The sequence below is a fragment of the Suillus fuscotomentosus genome (assembly GCF_016647785.1).
Source record: "Suillus fuscotomentosus strain FC203 chromosome Unknown F5891scaffold_5, whole genome shotgun sequence".
In the NCBI taxonomy this organism is placed as follows: Eukaryota; Fungi; Basidiomycota; class Agaricomycetes; order Boletales; family Suillaceae; genus Suillus; species Suillus fuscotomentosus.
Genome location: NW_024539517.1, coordinates 299,737 through 301,352, shown reverse-complemented (window position 1 = coordinate 301,352; position 1,616 = coordinate 299,737). Strand labels below are relative to the sequence as shown.

General features: G+C 38.9%; 1 protein-coding gene across 1 annotated transcript; it reads right to left on the bottom strand.

Moving 5' to 3' along the window:
* Positions 1-888: 888 nt before the first annotated feature.
* Positions 889-1,367, bottom strand: F5891DRAFT_1182314 (uncharacterized protein; the record flags this gene model as incomplete). The annotated part of the gene is made up of 3 exons (XM_041366146.1): positions 889-1,100; positions 1,167-1,281; positions 1,332-1,367. 3 exons carry the CDS (start codon positions 1,365-1,367, stop codon positions 889-891), a joined length of 363 nt encoding a protein of 120 aa, XP_041231693.1.
* Between the last annotated feature and the right edge of the window lie 249 nt (positions 1,368-1,616).

The window sequence follows — 1,616 nt, the reverse complement described above, 5'->3', positions numbered from 1 at the left end:
CATATTGCTTGCATCAGTTCACATTTACAGTGTATGTACTTGACTAGTAGTAGGGTTACCAAATATATTCATATATTGATCTTGAAGATCTTCTGGTAACTATGATCAGTATAAATTAGCTGTGTGTCAACAAAAAGAGATCAAAAGACTCATCAAGGGAATGTAAGCTACATAGTGCCATGCAGAGGTGGTTGGTTTGCCTCACAAATATTTAAATTGATTACCAAAAAAAAGATACAAAGGCCAAAGTGAGGTGTCCCAAAAACTCACCAAATGGGTGACATCAGTCCAGAACATGAGTGAAGCCATGATACACTTATACCTGTTCCCTAGTTCCTGAGGTAAATTGAGTATATCTGCATAACTCTCTAGCATCTTAGGGCTAGAATAAGCTTCTGAGATGACTTCAATTGAATGGTCCTCAGAACATTGCCAGTACTCACAATAAAGCATCATATTGAATGAAGCCACATATCATCCATTGAAAAGAAGCTCAATAACATTAAAGATCAATCAATGATAGATGCTGTGATCTCAAGTTCTGGAGTGTCAGTCTCTAATGACTACTTCATACACTCTTTTAGTAACCTGATCTTGACAGCCAATTGGTGCCAACCATATTTCTCATGAAATGGATTGGCCTTGTCCTGTAAATAGCTATCAATGTTCTTTGCTTCCCATGTATGGGAAAATAAAAGAGCATTGGTGTGATTAAAAAGTAGATCACGAACAAAAGTCTTTAGTCATTGCAACTCAGTGACAGATTGCTGACCAGTTCAGGAATATTGATAGGCCATTAAAAGGCTAGCAGTAGGATTAGAGAATGTAGCATATAGATTACCATTGCTGATCTCCTTCAATGATAACCCTTTGGTGATATAACTAGATTTAGTTAGTCCAATCACCCCCAGCAAGTATTGGTGCATCGGTGACACTTTCAAGCATGTTATTGTTGGACAACAACATTAGATGTGTGAGATGAATATAAAAGAGATCTGCATCATCTGGAAGTGTTTCAAATGGATCAAGAGTGGGGTGCTTAGGTGTTGGTGTAGAAGGTGTATGAGGCTGGGGGTTAGAAGGTTGATCTGTGTGTTGATCTGTGAAGACATCATGCTAGTATTACTGATGAGCAGTAGGCGGCATATGAGCAAGGTGAGTAGCACTGTCTAGCAGAAAGTCTGCAAACTGAGTGGGCATATGTATTCTGTGTCCAGAGCACTGAAAGACAACAGAGACAGTGGGAGGAGGTGAGGGAGATGATGGGCAATTCATTTCAACCTAGGAAAACAAGTGGTAAGTATAATACAGCTATCAAAAATAATACATACATTGTTGATGTCAAGGTCTCTGTGCTTGATAAACATTGGGTCCTAGAGCTCTGACTGCTCTAGAACATTAGTATCATTAGAAACACACACAGAGGACTTATTACAATGAGCCCTCTTGTCTTGTTTCTTTTTCTTCCTCTCTAATTTTCACTTTTGGTCGAAGATTTGGTTAGTAAAAGAAAGGTTTAGTGCACATTGACCTATGTGTGCTGACAGCTGCTTGCATGAGCCAAACATTGCACTATAGGCTAAGCAGCAGAGATCATTGACTATAGACAAAATGTA